The sequence below is a fragment of the Carica papaya genome, chromosome 1, assembly GCF_054855325.1.
Source record: "Carica papaya isolate Zhongbai chromosome 1, ASM5485532v1, whole genome shotgun sequence".
In the NCBI taxonomy this organism is placed as follows: domain Eukaryota; kingdom Viridiplantae; phylum Streptophyta; class Magnoliopsida; order Brassicales; family Caricaceae; genus Carica; species Carica papaya.
Window position 1 is genome coordinate 318,294 of NC_142309.1, and position 15,844 is coordinate 334,137.

General features: G+C 37.0%; 1 protein-coding gene across 2 annotated transcripts in view; it reads left to right on the top strand.

The window, feature by feature from the left end:
* Window positions 1-15,844, top strand: part of SWEETIE (HEAT repeat-containing protein) — a 58,577-nt gene that overhangs the window by 8,076 nt on the left and 34,657 nt on the right. For both annotated transcript variants that reach the window (XM_088210538.1, XM_088210533.1), the window contains exons 8-21: window positions 554-658; window positions 3,054-3,143; window positions 3,265-3,345; window positions 5,167-5,235; window positions 6,004-6,129; window positions 6,349-6,452; window positions 7,127-7,259; window positions 7,337-7,443; window positions 8,351-8,461; window positions 8,616-8,783; window positions 8,924-9,010; window positions 9,207-9,300; window positions 10,054-10,122; window positions 10,224-10,346. In XM_088210538.1, coding sequence (XP_088066664.1) covers window positions 554-658; window positions 3,054-3,143; window positions 3,265-3,345; window positions 5,167-5,235; window positions 6,004-6,129; window positions 6,349-6,452; window positions 7,127-7,259; window positions 7,337-7,443; window positions 8,351-8,461; window positions 8,616-8,783; window positions 8,924-9,010; window positions 9,207-9,300; window positions 10,054-10,122; window positions 10,224-10,346 — 1,467 coding nt within the window. The remainder of the gene's footprint in view (window positions 1-553; window positions 659-3,053; window positions 3,144-3,264; window positions 3,346-5,166; window positions 5,236-6,003; window positions 6,130-6,348; window positions 6,453-7,126; window positions 7,260-7,336; window positions 7,444-8,350; window positions 8,462-8,615; window positions 8,784-8,923; window positions 9,011-9,206; window positions 9,301-10,053; window positions 10,123-10,223; window positions 10,347-15,844) is intronic.

Consider the following 15,844-nt stretch of genomic DNA (forward strand, 5'->3'; position numbering starts at 1 on the left):
TATTTTGCTATGATATATACAAGCTATGTAATTGCCAGATCTTGCCTTGTTCTCAGTTCTCTATGTTTTTTTGAATGTAAGTTCTCAGTTCTCTATTTTAAAACATCTATGGCTTGTAATGAACGTGTTTTGGCAATGGCTTATATTCTTATGTGTTACTGGAGTTGCTTAGGATGATAAAATATTGTTTGTGGGGTATACTTTGCTATGATATATACAAGCTATGTAATTGCCAGATCTTGCCTTGTTCTCAATTCTCTATGTTTTTTTGAATGTAAGTTCTCAGTTCTCTATTTTAAAACATCTATGGCTTGTAATGAACGTGTTTTGTTGATATCTTTATTGTGAGTATACGATGACATGCTTTTTAGTGTCCTGTGAATATATGATGATTTGTGGTGTTGGTCGTCCATTATTTGATTGTTGGTCCTCCACGTGTTTGCTATTCATTAATGCTTATGCTTGGAACTACATTTGATTCAATTTACTTTATTATTTGGCCGCAATTTCTTTTTCTTTTTAAGTTTTCAGTTACGTCAATGGCATTTTGCAGGCCATTCGACTTAAGTATCTGCATCCAGATGGTGAACTCCAAAACTATGCTTTGAATATTATTGGTATGCTTCACGGCGATACATCAGTTGACGCCCATGCACTGGTATTCATACAAGAACTTGGATTTTCAGAACTTTCTTTTTGCTTTTGTATTCAGGACGGACAGAAAATAATGTTCCATGTTACTGTTTTACATTTGAAAAACTGAAAAGAAAAAAAATTTCCAATTTCATTTATTGATACTGTACTCACATACACCAAATACTCTCCTCCCTCAAATGGATCTGGGGCACACATATAATCTCACAACTTCACTTTCAATATTTAAGGTAGTAGATTAAGATATTTTCCTTTTAACTGTTAATTGATTTTCCATCTTAGGGATGTTTTTCGATTTCCTCAAATCAGTAAAAGAGCCTTTCCTTTGGGAACAGGCCCAACTCCAGAGATATAGACTATTTTGCATCCAAAAACTTTTGTGGGTATATGAGTAAAATATAACCTGGTTATAACTCTTCTTCCAACTGCTATAGACACATATATGAAAGAAGTATTGTTATTATTAGAAAGAAATGGAGAATGAATTTAGTAAAGTTTGCTTAAAATGAAAAATAAACACAGAGAAATTCTCTTTAACAGTAGGAAGCCTACCTCCTTACAAAGTAGCTAAGGGAACTCCGGGATGCAAACCACGTGCCTTAACCTAAGGCAACACTCAAAACAACAATCTATTCCAAATAAAGTGGAGTGGTTGAAGGCTCCCTAGAAGATAAAAGTTCTCTTTTGGATTGCAGTTATGGATAATGTTCAGGAAATGGTAAATTAGACCAAAGGATATAAGGATGAACTACACCATTCATAATTAATTGTCTATTTGCTTTTATACTTAGAAAACCTATATGTATAGTGTTGTAATATTAATAAAATATATATAAATGATTCTTGTCGTGGTATCAGAGTTTTAAACTAAAAATCTTATATTTTTTTTACAAAATCTTACTTGGCCTTTATTACCAAAATAAAAAATCCTAAAAGAGTCAGCCTTCATTGCCAGCCACCACAACCCTCGCCGTCGGCCACCACAGATTGACTACCTCCACCACAAGCTGACATCGTAGCTCGTCATATCCACCAAAATCGGCAGATCTAGTTTGCCCAGCCCAGCCACACAAAACCCTAAATGCAGTCACACAATCCGCCCAGACGTGCAACCCTAGTGGCCATCATCTGAGCATCCCTCATCCATGGTCACCTCCAGCTGCACATCCAGATGGAACCACACTGTGAACAAATATAGCTGCACCACAAATATCATCCCTTTCGCGGATGCGTGACGTTGCTCTCTCTAGCAAATGTGAGCTTGGTCTCTGCTCATGCGGTCTCTGTTGACCAATGGAATCTTTGTTCAGGCACAACCCTAGCCGTTGTGCAACTCTCTTGGTCGCACACCTCAGTCCTCTGCGCACCACTTGCACTTGCCTCTGCTCTGAGCAGACGCAGATAACAGACTCAGGTACAATACTTTCTGTAGATCGATGCTCGCGGCGAATAGTAGTCACAAACGAATGGCCTGCTGCTCCTGCCGTGCCCATGTGTAGAATTGAGTTCCTGTTCCTGATCTTAGTTGACTTAGTGAGTTTGTAGTTCTAGTTGACTTAGTGAATTGATTCAGTGAGTTTCTGGTTTGAGTTGACTCATTGAGTTGACCCAATGATTTAGTTTAGGACCAGATCAATTGGAAGCTGTGGACTCACATAACCATGTGTTTTGAGTAAAATCATTCTGAGAATTTTCCTTCTTGACATTGATTAGTTTACAATTCTTAAAAAATGTTGGAGGCAATCCTGTAATCACATTCTTTTTTAGTGTCAAATGGTTTTTAATATTTGGACCCTGATGTACAGCCTACTAAGTATCAATTGGGTTATGGCGGGATTGCTTAGGGAAGAATTGTGTGCTTGGGTGAGCTTATGTAAATAAAGAGTATAATGGTGAATTACACCTTTTGTAATTAATTGTTTGTTTCTTTTTTTTTTTTTTCAAGAAAACCTGTATATGTAGGGTTGTAATATACAATAAACTATATATCAACCATTCCTAACAAATAGACTTAATACTAATAATATGCTTTAATTTCATATACCGAATCGTGTCTTGTCACCTAGGGTTTCTGTAATGTGCGATAACCCAAATCGTGTCTTGTCACTTGTCTCATGGTAGGCTTACGCAATGATATAGTCTTGTATTAGCATCCCCTCTCTTGAGAACTCTCTTGACATACTTGTGCTATTTAGGTTAATGCTTAGAATCTGAAAAATTTCATCTTTAACATTTCCTTGATCTCAGAAATATACTAATGGCGGACTTCAATAAATCTTCTTACATATTAAAGAATGCAGTTAATGTAGTTTCCCTTGATTTGCCTTTTTTACACTTTAGTTATCTCATATGTGTTGCTATATTGGAACCCACTGAATGTCTCACCTAATTTCTTGAAGGCATGCGTTCTCTACATCTTACGAGTAGGTGTCACCGATCAAATGTTGGAACCTACTCAAAGGAGCTTCTCTGTGGTCCTAGGAAAGCAGGTCTGCTAAGTGACTCACAGTAGGCTTTATTTGTTTTTGAGTTGCTGTTCTCCTTGATTTTCTGATAGCTTCTACCATGGTACAATTAATGAAGTCAGGTTCTTTCTTAAAACAATTGCAGCTTCAGTCTCCAGATGCTAGTCCATCCATGAAAATTGCTGCTCTTCGCACCTTGTCATATACCTTAAAAACACTGGGAGAAGTAAGAGTTACTACTTTAAATTTTGTTTTATTGTTAATACGCTCCTCGTGGTAATTCTGCATGATAACATGCTGTTCACCAAATAATTAATGACATATCAAACTTGCATTGGCAAAATTTTTATATTGAACAATCTGCTTGATATAACAAAGTGATTCTTTTTCTTCGACAAGAAAATTATAACTGTAAACATGAATCTCATTAAGATGAAATGCTTATGTATTGATCATCTTTGAGCCTCATTTGTTGCTTATGTATTGATCATCTTACGGCAAAGGATAGATAATATTGTCAGGACATATAGATAATGTGCTAATAATTTTGTAATTTTGTTCTCACAGAAGCACAACATGCATGGATAGTTCCATTGAATGTTTTGATGTTTTTTAGCTTGCAACCATTATTAATTGATTCAATGCATTCTTTCATTCTATGATTCTCAAAATTATGATCCTCAAACTGGCAAATTCTTCAAACTGGTAAATTTATAATAGTTTAGCTGGTTCATTTGGTTATGGTAGTTCTGTAGCATACTAATGTCCTAAATGTGGTTGATGATTGTGATGTCATTCCTGTCCGGTGTTTTTGTGAAAGCACTCTTTGATTGTCCAATTTTATCACAAAGTGTCTTGAATTGTGGATTGTGATGTTTAATTGTATATTTAAGGGCTGTGGAAGGTCGCTAGAAATCTCTTAAACACTGTTTACATTGGGATTTTTGAGTGCATTTTGAGGTAAAGTGGTTAACTAAATGGGCATTTAGTGTTTAAAATCTTGGAGTTTCAAATGGAGGTAAAAAAGGGTTTCCAGGTCTTTTTTTTTTCAAATTCACCACTATCCATGAAATTCCTTTACAAAGCAGGGTTTCTTATCCTCTTCTATTGCTGTTACAAAGCAGGGCTCCTACATGGATTTCTCGTGAAGCAAACTCCTATCAGTTGCCCCTCATTTACTTTGTTTGCTTTCCTCAATTTGAACCATACATTACTTCCCTGCAAATGGTGCAAGTAGTGTCTTGGAATGAATCAGATATGCAGGGAAGTGACATTTGGCTTTCTAGAGATAGCTGTCATGTGAAACCATGACTGATGAATCGTTGCAAGGGAAAATATCAAACAACTAGCAACTACAGAGGAATAAAAAGAAGATACTCTTGTTTTTTTCTTTCTTAAAGTGATTCACCAGCAAGTTGTTTTTGAAATTTCAATGGTCGCACGATTCAGTCCTTATGGCTGTCAATGGTCCCACTTTTCAGTCTTTATCCTGGTTGAGCATGATAACATTCTTATTTGATTTCCTTTCTTTTGATACAACATTCACATTTTGATAATCAAAAACATAATCTACTGTTAGCATATCTTTTGGAAGTTAACAAGATCTGATGGTAGAAGTAGAGATGGATATGTTTTGGCTTTGCAAATGGCTAAATTGGTTTGCTTTTTCTTATTTGATTGTGATTCTTGTGTACATAGTTAATTATTTTTTGCGTTTGCTTTTTCTTATTTGATTGTGATTCTTGTGTATATAGTTTCTTATTTTTTGCGAATATCCATTGTGATATTTTCACTGTTACTTATTGTTCTTTCCTATTTCTTGATGCATTTTCAGCTGGAATATTATCTGCTGTTTTTCGTATGCCTTCTCCGAGTTCTTAATAAAGATTATTTTTCTATAAAAAAAGCATAAAATGTTCTTTGCCACTGAAAGTGTTGCGTTTACATATTGTAGTTTTTTTAGATACATATGCTTTCTACTTAAAAAATAATGTTTAAATTTGTAAGTGTTAAGGTAGTGCTTAATTTGTGAATATTCAACATGCAGGTTCCACGTGAGTTTAAAGAGGTGTTTGATGACACAGTTGTTGCGGCAGTATCTCATTCGTCCCAACTTGTAAGCTCTCTATGTTTTCTTTTAGATTTGCTCCCTAAGATGGTTAATTCTCTGTTAAAATTGTCAAATGCTTGTGTTACTTGGCAGAAGCTTGTCGATAGTCCAATGACTATCTCTGAATGATATGTGCTTGGGTTGGTAGCTGAGCGGGATTTGGAATTTGTGAATGCACGTATTATAATTATTGTAGAAATGGGTGCATACTAGAACACGAAAGAAAATCACTGTCTTTTGGTCTTGAATTTCTATTAATTGTTTACAAGTTTGAACATGTGGGTTTTATGTTGAAAGCAAATTATGCTTGAAACAATTTTTTTCAGTAGATGTTTGGCATTGTTATAACTTGTGCTATGAGTTTTAAAGGTGCTATTACAATAACTGTTTAATAAAACCATTTTTAATTAAATTTTTTTTGGTGTTTGGTAGTAATAATTGTAGAAAGTGTTATTACTTCAAAACAAAAAAGTTTTATTTTTGGTAAAAATGAGTTTTGAGATTTTAAATGTAAGTTTTTATTAAATGCCAAAACCATTTTCTAAAAACTACAATTTATATGTTTAAACCTATCAAAAACAGATTTTGGTTTTAATTTTTGTCAAAAGCATTTTTCATTTTACTCGTTTGGTTGTAAAAGTGCTTCTGAAACATAAAAGCCAAAGTCCAAATCTGCCCTAAATCGGGCTTCAATAAATTCTGAGTTTGTAATGTTTCAAACAGTTTATTGTCTCAGGATGATGTTGCAGTCCTGATTTTGTAATTTATGAACAGGTACGGATTGAGGCTGCTTTAACCCTGAGGACATTAGCTGAGGTTGATCCCACTTGTGTTGGTGGTTTGATTTCTTATGGGGTGACAACACTAAATGCTTTAAGAGAAAATGTTGCATTTGAGAAGGTATAAGCTAATGTTCTTTCTGCTAATATCTGGTGATTAATGTAATCATATAGCAACCTAAAGCGAATTATATATAGTTCTTTTCTTCTTTGGAAAGTCAGCTAATTTTCCGAAGTGCGCTGATCATTGTAAAGATGACAGGACTTGACATGACTGTAATGACCAATTTACCATAGCTTGACAGTATATTAAATACTTGTTTATATGTATTTTTTGCAGGGAAACAATTTGAGGGCTGAGCTTGATTCATTGCATGGGCAAGCAACAGTATTGGCTGCTCTAGTTTCCATCTCGCCAAAATTACCTCTTGGCTATCCAGCTAGGTGATTGTCCCTCTATTTTGGATTTCTTTTTCTCTACCTTATCCATAAATTGATATGGTCATATTATCAGTAATAAATTATTAGAATTCTTCCTTTTTCATAATTTCAAATGTTCCTTGGGTGAAATTTCGTTTGTTGAAGCCCAAAGCTCTTTTCAGTGGTTTTTTTGTTGTCTCATTACTTATAGTTTGCTTGAGCAATTACGCTACATGGTAGTTCTCACCCTTTTGGGTGTTGAAGCATCCTGTTAAATGGGCTGGATGCTGAGATTAGGCGTAATCGTTCTGGATATACTTTTTGATGGGTCCAAACAGCTATAGTCTGGTAGCACTTCAAACTTGTCTACACCAAATCCAATCCTATTCAACTCTCTGTGTAGACGAGTCGTGTTGAATTTTGCTAGCTTTTTTCTCACCCTACATTCTACAAATTCGAATTCATTAAGTGAAGATGGAGCAATCTGCACAAATCCAAAAGTATCGAACAACTTAGTCAACAGCTTCAAGCCGAGTTTAATCATCCACTTGTTTTTGCTCAATCTCCTGTATTTCACATTTAAATAAGAAATTATAACTATGAAGGAAGAGATAATCATGAGTCTTTCTCTGTTTCCCTTTTTCTATAGTCAGATCTTTGTTGCCCTAAGAAAATAATCAATGTGCTCCCATAAACAGACTGCCAAGGATGGTTCTTGAAGTTTCAAAGAAGATGCTCACAGAACCTAGCAGGAACCTTGTGGCTGCTCTTGTGGAACAAGAAGCTGGGTGGTTATTACTATCATCACTATTAAGTTCTATGCTTAAAGAGGTAAACATCTGTTGTTCCTGCATCTTCATATGGTGTAAACATTACCTGTTTCTTATTATTTATTTGGTTTTATGTAGGAACTTGAAGATCAGGTTTTTGATATTCTTGGATTGTGGGCTGATGTTTTTACTGGAAACCCAGAACATGTAATTAAGCAGTGCAAGGACTTAATATCTACCATATGGTAAGACAATATACATGGTTAGGCTATATGGTATTGTCTTCATGGCCAATACTTCATGGTAATAATTAGCAGTAGTTTTCTGTTAGTTTTGGTCGTAAACTCATCAGAGAAGCATTAGTAAAAATTCTGCCAGCCAATTGATGATATTTTTATTCTCCTGTTGAGCCAAATTTAGCTGCTTGGTATCTTTATTTGGCAGTTTCTATTGGGTAGAAACTGAAAGAATAACTAAACTATAATAATAAAAAAGACTAGGATCTACCTGCAGAGGTGACTTTTTTTGCTGGGTTGTGGGTTTTTGGGTTTGAGGAAAATGAACCTCTGTGAGGATTAATGCAGGGTACCTCATTGTCTGTCTTGCAAGGAGATTGCAAACTGGTTCTATATTGACTGTTATTTTTCTTTTTTGTTTTTTTTTTTGTTTAGGAGTATCTCTTGTCCTTTATCAATATATTTTTGTCTTTTCTCCCTAATAATATTCTTTTTTCATAAAAAAGAAATAATGAACCTTTAGATGGAGAGTGGTACTCTCTGTTAAATAAATGAAGACCTTTTCTCAACCTCTTATTTAATGTCAAATATTTTGCTTGTAAATGAATGTTAGTGTTTGAACCAGCTTTTACATATCTTGTTAGTTGTCCACTTGCTGCATTATTGGTATAAGAAAAAACACTGAAACAAAGGTTACTGTAATAGCTGTTGTTTATCATGGTGTATTTGAAAGAGATTCCCCCTTTAGTTCCTAGTCTAGTGCTTTGTCATAGTAGAACTCAATTGAGTATCTGGTAGTTACCTGTTTTCATATTTAATTTCTGCGTCAACAAACAGTATTTATTGTTGACAAAGAGAAATTTTCACTTCTTGGCATAAAATAGAGTTTTTTCCTCATTTTCTCCCTCTGTTGTAGTGTGTGGTCTGCTGCAGTTCATGCACTTACAGAATTTGTACGGCGTTTTGTCTCTTCCGACGTTGTGAACAATGGCATCTTACTGCAACCAGTTATTGTATACCTAAATAGGTATCATATATTGTAGATTCCTTTTCAAGAACAACTCTTTCTTTCTGTTGAATTGATTTTCTTTCATGTTTTCTATTTGAGTTTTGATCTAGTGTTTCGTATATAAACATATTCATTTATATGGAAAAAGTTATTAACATATAGCAAAAAGCAGGGCTTTATCTTATGTATCAGTTATAGCAGCCAAACAACCACCAAATATCAAGTCTGCAGTGGACATATTCATCATCAGAATATTAATTGCTTATCAATCACTCCCAGATCCTATGGCATACAAGAGTGACCATCCTCAGATTATTCAATTATGCACAACACCATACAGGTATGATATGTTGCCATGCTGCCGTCTTGCCAAGGTTTTTCTTTATTGCCACTCTGCTATATGAACAGTTTTACTTGGTGTCTATATATATAAAATTCATGGATTAATTTGGATTTTTCTTCCTGCTGCTAAAATGGAAGGGATGCCTCTGGATGTGAGGAGAGCTCCTGTTTAAGGTTGCTATTGGACAAAAGGGATGTGTGGTTAGGCCCTTGGACTCCTGGAAGGTGTCTAAACTTTCTATTTCTGGCCTTTTCTTTATTATTAAATGTAACAGTAATTCTTTGGTCATCTTTTTATGGTAATTTTGAAAGTTTTTGACAATTCTATTTTTTGTGCTTTGAGAATGCTGTGATACCATTCTCCTTCTCCTAAATGAAACAAAACTTAGAGTTCTTTGTCGTGTTTTCTGTCCTCACACAGGGACTGGTTTGAAGATGAACTTAGAGCTTTTCAGGGTGGTAAAGATGGTCTCATGCCTTGTGTTTGGGAGAATGAGCTTTCTAGTTTTCCTTTGGTAAGACTGTTTCCCTACATGGTTTTTTTCCCCCTCTCTCCCGTGTAATTAGCGATTGACCAGTGGAATCAACCCAGAATACTGTTGGCCTCCTTCTTCTATAATTTTTTTTCACTTTGTTGCCTCCTCATCTGTTAGGATTTTTGTTAGTAAAATCAGAGTCTTTTTGAATGTAAGACAGCATAATAAATTTTACCTGTGTTAGATAAAAATACAAATAATTACCAGTACTTGGACTGTGCGTGCCTGAGCTTTTCAGTTAGAGTCAATGCTAAGAACTTGTTTTAAAATCATTATGTACAAGGATAAACTTGTTCTTCCTTGGTGTGTATATTTCATTTATGCTTCTAGAGGGGGTATCTAAAAAATTTTATGCATCTAAATCAACTAGAAGGCTGGTGACAGACAAGATACCATGTTTCTTATTAATTGTGGATGCTTCGGTTTATTAATGGTTGTACCCTTCATTCTATACTCAATGGTAAGCATGTAACTCCTTTTCATTCTAACCCTTCGTCCTCATCATGGCAAGCTAGGATAGCAGGTTAAAGTATTGATCTATCTAATTAACCTCCTTTTACCCAACACTTGCACATGAGTGACGATATGCATCTACTTTCACTTCATATGGTAGTTTAAATTTTTTTTTTTGAAGTTTTCTGTTTCTTCTTTGCCAAAAACAAAATATTGGTTGTCATCATGCTAATTTTATATGATTTTCACTTTTGACGTGATCTCCTTTTGATCATCAAGCCGGAGACAGTAAACAAGACATTGGTGAATCAGATGCTCCTTTGCTTTGGTGTTATGTTCGCTTCCCAAGTATGTGAGCATTCAGTATGGTTTAGCCTTTGCTCATTGTAATGTTGTTGAAGCTGTGATATCCCAATGTTTCTAACAAGATTGGTTATGTTAAATCACAGGATAATGGTGAAATGCTCTCACTTCTTGGAGTTATTGAGCACTGTCTTAAAGCTGGGAAAAAGCAACTGTGGCATCCAGCAAGTATGACTAACATCTGTGTTGGGTTACTAGCTGGATTGAAGGTAGTTTCTGAATTTATTTTATAAGCTTAATGATGAAGCATAGTGGATTAGGTGTTAGATAGGAAAGTTAAAGAAAAGATAAATCAAATCTACAAATTTTTTTTGAGATAAAAAGATGAGTATTAAGTATATGGCACCAGGGGGTGGCCATCCATGTACAAAAGTAATCAATTATTTTGTTCAAATCTACAATTACAAGGACCAGCAACGACCATAATTTTTTAGGAACTTATTTCAATCAGAATAATAAATTATTTTGTTCGCAAGCAGTCTATTTGATTTTCTTTTTGAAATATAAGAGAAGTAATATTATTCACAAATGTATCAAGAGAGTACCGTACATGTACAAAGCATAGTTACAAGTCAATTAAGTAGTTCATGACCCATCCAAAATTATCTCAATTTTTGATGTGATGACGTAACAAATTAGAACCAAAAGTATAGATCCATCTATTTTTAATGTTTGTAATGTTAGTCTCAATGCCCTCAAAAATTCTCGCATTTCTTTCCTTCCACACAACCTAAAAAATAGTTAGCGGAATAAGGAATAAATAGTTTTTCTTCTTACAATAACCTCTCCAAGCCCACAACTCTTTACTCACATTTTCAGCCATTACCCAACTTAAGCCCAGCAAACCCAAGACAGAATTTCAGATGCTGTAGGTTGTCGGGTACCACAAAAGGAGATGGTTGCATGTCTCCTCTACCGATTTGCAAAGTAGCATCTGTTAACCATGGTATTACCTCTTCTTTTCAGCATATCAGTAGTTAAAATATATTTCTTAGTGGCTTCCCACGTAAAAAAAAGCCATCCCAGGAGGGGCCTCAGTTTTCCAAATCTGTTTAAAGGGTGCTGAAATGATATTATTTCTATCATTTGTGCATAGAAAATTGTACATTGATTTCACAGAAAAACCATTTTTCTCATCAGGCTTCCAAACTCTTTTGTCCCTTGTTTCCTTCACCTTCATGCTGCCCAAAACCAAAAGCAGGTTGCAATAGCCATTGATTTCCCAATCCTGCAAGTTTCTTGTAACATTCATATTCCATGCCTTCCCTTCACCCACATTTTCATAATGTCCTTCATCCTCGCCTCCTTATCGCTAGCAATATCAAAAATTCTGGTAAAACATTCTTTAAGTTTAAAACTTCCCATCCATTCATCCTCCCAAAACCTAATATGCTCACAATTACCAAGCTGCCACCCCACACTGCCCTTGAATACATGGCTGTCATCCCTAATTTTCTTCCAAAAACTCCTCCCATGCGGTTTGAATCTACCCTTCCGAACCCTCTCTTTTCCCAATCTCCCCACCTCGCTTGCACAACCTTCCTCCACAGCGTCTCCTCCTCCTCTAGATATCTCCATAACCACTTCCCATGAAGAGCATCATTGAGTGCTCTAATGGACCTTAAACCAAGACCCCCTCCCTCATCGGTTTCTTCCCCTCCTCCCAACTGATTAAATGATATTTTCTATTCCTCTCCACATCACCCCAAAGAAATCTGCATTGAATGTTTTCAAGCTTTTTTGCAATGCTAGGCGGAATGGTTAAAATAGAGAGGTAATATATTAGTAAATTTGCCAACGTACTTTTAATCAAGGTAAGTCTACCCCTTTTAGAGAGAAAATTCCTCTTCCACCTTGCTAACCTTTTTTTGCAACACTCCACAATAGGCTCCCAAGTTTTCCTATCTTTAAATTTTGCCCCAAGAGGAACACCAAGATATTTAATAGGAAGTTTCGTTTCGTTGTCTTACAACCCAATGCCAAAGCCAATCTCTCATCAACCCCCCTATCATCGATTATAACCATTTCCGTCTTTCTCATATTTATTTTGAGACCGGACACCATTTGAAAACAAAGAAGAATGCATCTCAAGTGAAGTATAACATTGATAGTAGGTTCACAAAAAATAAGGGAATCATTCGCAAAAAATAAGTGAGAGATCTTGACACTTTCCTCTACCCCTTCCCACAGCCACACCGTTCAATAATTTCAATTCCCCTGCTTTCTCCATGAGTCTACTAAAAGCCTCCATAATAGTGAGAAAAAGTAATAGCGACAACGGATCCTCTTGGTGTAGCCCTCTAGATGCTTTGAAGAAATTTGAAGGGCCCCCATTAATCGTGACCGCAAATGAAGTAGTGGAAGTACATTTCATGACCCAAGTCTGCCATTTGCACCCAAAACCCATTCTTTTAAGCATGTAATCCACAAAATCCCAGCAAACATGATCATAGGCCTTTTCCATGTCTTTACACAAAATGTCCTCTTTTTTCTGCCCCACCAATTCATCCACCAATTCACTAGCAATCATCACAGCATTAAGGATTTGTCTACCTCCCCACAAACGCATTTTGGTTCTCGCTAATCACCTCACCCAACACCTTAGAGAGTCTCTTTGTTAAAACTTTTGAAATCAATTTGTAGATACTCCCCACCAAGCTAATTGGTCTAAATTCTTTAATATCTTTCGCACCCACCACCTTTGGAATAAGAATTAAGAAAGTCGAATTTATAGAGTTGACAAAAGACCCTGCCCTATGAAAAATCATTAAAAACAACACACTTTATCACATCCCAAAAGACTTGGTAAAATTTCATATTGAAACCATCCGGGACGGGTGCCTCATCCCCATTACAATCATCAAGACACTCTTTTATTTCGTCTTCACTGAAAGACTCTTCTAACCCATCTCTACTTTTATCACACAACATCTTAAATTGCAGATTGTCAAGATTGAGTCTACTCTGCTTATCTTCCGTATGTGGTTGCTGAAAAAACAGACTTGCCATCTTCCTCATATCTTCATTTCCTCTAAACACCTCCCCATTACAGCATAGTTCTTCCACATAATTATTATTTGTACGAGAATTTGCCATGCAGTGTAAGTAGCTAGTGTTCCTATCCCCCTCTTTAAGCCATCTCTCCCTAGTCTTTTGTCTCCACGAGATTGCCTCCAAATGCATAACCTCAACAATTTCCTTCCTCAAAACCTCCCTCCTCACCCTCCCATGCTCACCCAAAGTACCCCCATCTCCATTTTGTCACAATCAGCCAACTCAATTAGATTATCATTCAAGATCTTTTCAAGCCTACACTCCTCCACCCTTGCCCACCTCTTAATTTCATTTTTTAGATCCTTCAATATAGAAGCAAACACAAAGCTACTCGTGCCCACCGCCACTGTTTCCTACCAAAAGCTTTTCACCAGTTCCCTAAAATTCTCAACTCTTAACCACTTGTTATCCAGTTTGAATGGAGTAGGCTCCTAAATAATGCCTTCAGGGACAAGGAAAATCGGGAAATGATCAGAAATTGACCGACCAAGTAGTTTTTGACGCAAATCTGTAAGCTGCAATAACAAACTGTTAGAGATTAAAAATCAGTCAATTCTTGACCATGAAAGGTTCGCCCTCCCCTTAGACCAAGTCCACCTCCCACCCCCAAGTGGAAGATCCACAAGCTCTAATCTATCCACCATCTCCCTGAACTCCTCAATCTCCCCCAAGGTTGTGCCCATATCCGACCTTTCACTCATATGTAACACCATATTAAAGTTCCCCCCCAATCACCCATCTTCCACCCCATGTTATTTTACAACTCAGCAACTCATCCCTCTCCTCTCTATTCCCTCTACAATAAATGCCAGAAAATACCCAACTTTCACCATCCCTTCTATTTTTTAACACACAAGACAGCAACACCCTTCCCCTCTCCACCCCTCCGCATAGAAATTTCCCATTATCCCACATAAACAGAATACCGCCAACAGCTCCCCTCGCTGACACATCCTCTCACTCAACATTTTTGGCCCTCCATAAGGAATTAATCAACTTTTTGTTAATCTCCTCCATTTTAGTCTCTTGAAAACAGACCAATTCAGGTTTCCCCCGCTTCAGGCAACCTTTAATAACCCCTCTCTTTCTATCCTTATTTATCCCCCTCACGTTCCAAGAAATGGTTTTTCCAATCATAAATTCAGTTCGTCAGAAAACTCCCCTTCCCCTCTCTTCCTGCTTTTTTTTCCTTCAAAATTCAAAGACCATTCCAACCTCTTTATTCTATACTGCCTCCCTCTCCCTTTTTAATGCCACTCCTTTTTCCTTTTTTCTTTTCTTTTTCAACTTCCACAAATCTGATTTCAAGTTCAGTCAGTAAACTCAACACTCTGTGTTCCAACCCATCAAAATCCATCCCAAACATCTTACTCACCTTGACAAAGTTCCGCCGAACCCAGTCCGAGTAATGTTCTTCAAAGTCTCCTTCTCCCATGACCAACAATCCCTCATTCTGGTTGTCAATCTGGATGGGGGTCACCACCAGAGCCTCACCGTCATTATCCGCCATTAACCCAACCTCCATTAATGCAAGGTCGATTCCCACATCATATGTCAGAAAACTCCCCTTCCCCTCTCTTCCTGCTTTTTTTTCCTTCAAAATTCAAATACCATTCCAACCTCTTTAATTCTATACTGCCTCCCTCTCCCTTTTTAATGCCACTCCTTTTTTCCTTTTTTCTTTTCCTTTTCAACTTCCACAAATCTGATTTCAAGTTCAGTCAGTAAACTCAACATTCTGTGTTCCAACCCATCAAAATCCATCCCAAACATCTTACTCACCTTGACAAAGTTCCGCCGAACCCAGTCCGAGTAGTGTTCTGCCAAGTCTCCTTCTCCCATGGCCAACAATCCCTCATTCTGGTTGTCAATCTGGATGGGGGTCACCACCAGAGCCTCACCGTCATTGTCTGCCATTAACCCAACCTCCATTAATGCAAGGTCGATTCCCACAGCCTACGCACCCAACGATGCAGCGTAACCTTCGACACCCGTACTCCTTGTACATCACCTCCAAACCCGTTGGTCCCCACAGAAACCTTAGACACTACGGATCCCTCAATCCTGCACAGAACAACCTTCTGTTCATCCTCCGTTTTCCTTCGCTTCTGAATCGCAGTCCAGCTCCTCCTCTTCTGTTACAGTGGACTACGTCTCTTTTTCCTTCAAACACTCTTCTGTCGAGCAACAAGAATATTTTGTTGCAGCACCCTCAATGACAATTATACCCTTAGCAAATCCGAGTTTTATTTTTTTGGGCTGCCAGATTTTCTTCACTCTTCTCTTACCCATCCTCTTGCTAGGCCCAAGGTTATCAACCCATTTTCATTTCACAGCCCAAGAGAATTTCCTTTTTGAAACCTCAGCTTGCCCAACACGGAGTCTATCAATTTTACCTTCCCGCTCACCCACACGCACGTGACTTGTACTATCCCTACTTTTAAAATTTGAAATGCCCTGACCCATTTCATTCTAGCCCAAACGAGTCATCCGCCCTACCTGTCACGAATTTGCACCAGGAGTTCTCACCATTTCAGCAAAAAATTTAATCTTCATTCCCATTCGAAGCTCCCACTCAATGCAACAATCAGGACACTTGAAGAAACCAGCCACTGGGACGGGCACCATAGTTGGTTCATTCACCAATAACCAT